Genomic DNA, 2,250 nt, shown 5'->3' with positions numbered 1-2,250 from the left:
AACAACTACAAAAACCACAACAACTACAACAACTACAACAACAACTACAACAACCACCACAACGACAACAACAACAACAACAACCGCTCAGAACATCCACCACAACAACTGCCACAACTACCACAACAACTACAACAAAAACTACAACAACCACCACAACAACTACCACAACTACAACTTCCAACACAACTACCACAACAACAACCACAACGCCAACAACAACTACAACAGCCACCACCACAACTACAACTACAACTTCCAACACAACTACCACCACAACAACTACCACAACGACAACCACAACTTCCAACACAACAACCACCACAACAACTACCACAACAACCACCACAACGACAACCACAACGACAACAACACCCACGACATGCGCCCATTCCCCGCACGCCACAACCTGTCCCACACCGGAAACTTCTCCCTCTCTGACTTCGACCTTGACCTCGATGACCCGGAAGTGAACCCCTGGGCGGCTGTGGCCCTGGTGCTCCGTGGCATGGCAATGGCGGCCATCATGTGGTGTGCTATTTTTGTGTGTCGTCATCAGGTGTGCTACGTTTTGAGAGACTCCGCGCTATCACCAACTTCTTCATTGTCTCCCTGGCTTTCGCAGACCTGCTAGTGGCCATCTTGGTCATGCCATTTAGCGCCAGCATGGAGATCTCAGGCAAGTGGGTGTTTGGCCGTACTATGTGTGACATATTCAACGCCAACGACGTGTTGTTCAGCACCGCCTCCATCATCCACCTGTGCTGCATCAGCATGGACCGATACATCGCCATCCTCCACCCGCTCCAGTACGAGAGCAAGATGACTCGGCCACGTGCGCTGCTCATGCTGGGGGTCACGTGGGTGGCCTCGGTGCTCATCTCCTACATCCCCGTGTACTCACAGCTCTACACCACTCGCCAGAACGTGCAGGCACTGCTCACAGACCCGGACTCCTGCCCCTTCATCGTCAACAAGGTGAGTAATATGCGCACGTGCGTCTTTATTCGTGTCATTTGTGGCCAAGATTACAGGTGTTGTACCTTGTACAAGATTACAGGTGTTGTACCTTGTACAAGATTACAGGTGTTGTACCTTGTACAAGATTACAGGTATTATACTTTGGTCTGTTATTTACAAGATTACAGGTGTTGTACCTTGTACAAGATTACAGGTGTTATACTTTGGTCTGTTATTTACAAGATTACAGGTGTTCTACCTTGGTCTGACGGCGGTTATAACGGGATTGAAACAAATCGCTCTGTTTAATCTTTCTGGGTCTTTGCATGCGGGTCTAAAAGTGAAGCGACCAACAGAATCTAAAACGCCAATTATAAAAGTCACTGCAAACTAAGGTTCCGACACGTTTTCTTTAATAGAAGCCTAAAACGGGAAAAAAATAATTGGGGATATACAGCATACACCTACAACATTGAAAAGTTGACATTTTTTCCTCAACACCACACTTCAACATTCGCCTAAGAAACACGATTCAAAAGAGTATTTTTCGAGACTCACGTGGAGCACGTGGAGACGTCTAGACAGCCGGGGGATGAAATCTACAAGCTTACACTGAAATGTGGGGCAGGGTGGTGTCGCTGTCTCAAAATGAGCCATTTGTGGGCAAGGTTACTGTAAGTAATTTATTTTAGTGATCCTGTGTATGCATCCAAAGCGTGGTTTTAAAAAAAAATAGGACCCAAAGAGAAAAACGTTTTTATTACCTGGTCAAGATTTAAAAGAAAACACTTTTTTGTTGGTCGCTGGCCTTCAGAAGTGCCATGCAGAGTTTCGTGGGTTTTGGTAAATTCCTCAGTCAGCTAGAATTTTTTAAAACATGGTCAGAAGAAAGTGAAATAACGATAGATGAGGTTATTCTGAGAACTGTCTCCCTGTCGTGTGACAGAAGAAGAACAAGTCCATTCGTTCTGGATCACCTTCTAGGGTCTTTGCTGGCGGCTCTAAGACGTGGATGTCCAACAGACTCTGAAAGCTGTTCACTGTTAACTAAGACTCAGGGGGCTCTCGTGGCCTAGAGGTTAAGGTGTTGGCATTTCATTCAAAGGTCCCGGGTTCGAATCCGGGTAGCGACCCAAAAATTTTATTCTCTAAAATTGTCTCCTTTCACCACCTTTCCTGCTCTCTAGCAATGTTCTGTTGTCTGCTTTCAATTCCACTTTCTGCCCCCACCCCCTCACCTCCTTTGCCCCCTCCTCTGGGCTCCTGACTCTTTCTGCAGCCTTTCTACTG

General features: G+C 46.6%; 1 protein-coding gene across 1 annotated transcript in view; it reads left to right on the top strand.

Moving 5' to 3' along the window:
* Positions 1 to 372: 372 nt before the first annotated feature.
* The window catches only part of Apoa (octopamine receptor), a 7,944-nt gene continuing 6,066 nt past the window's right edge, over positions 373 to 2,250 (top strand). The window contains 4 exon segments of the mRNA NM_001204677.1: positions 373 to 544; position 547; positions 550 to 558; positions 560 to 978. Coding sequence (NP_001191606.1) covers positions 383 to 544; position 547; positions 550 to 558; positions 560 to 978 — 591 coding nt within the window. The 5' untranslated portion in view covers positions 373 to 382.

Source organism: Aplysia californica, unplaced genomic scaffold, assembly GCF_000002075.1.
Source record: "Aplysia californica isolate F4 #8 unplaced genomic scaffold, AplCal3.0 scaffold01550, whole genome shotgun sequence".
Lineage (NCBI taxonomy): Eukaryota > Metazoa > Mollusca > Gastropoda > Aplysiida > Aplysiidae > Aplysia > Aplysia californica.
The sequence above is the reverse complement of the archived record's forward strand: the minus strand, read 5'-3'. Positions and strand labels throughout refer to the sequence as shown.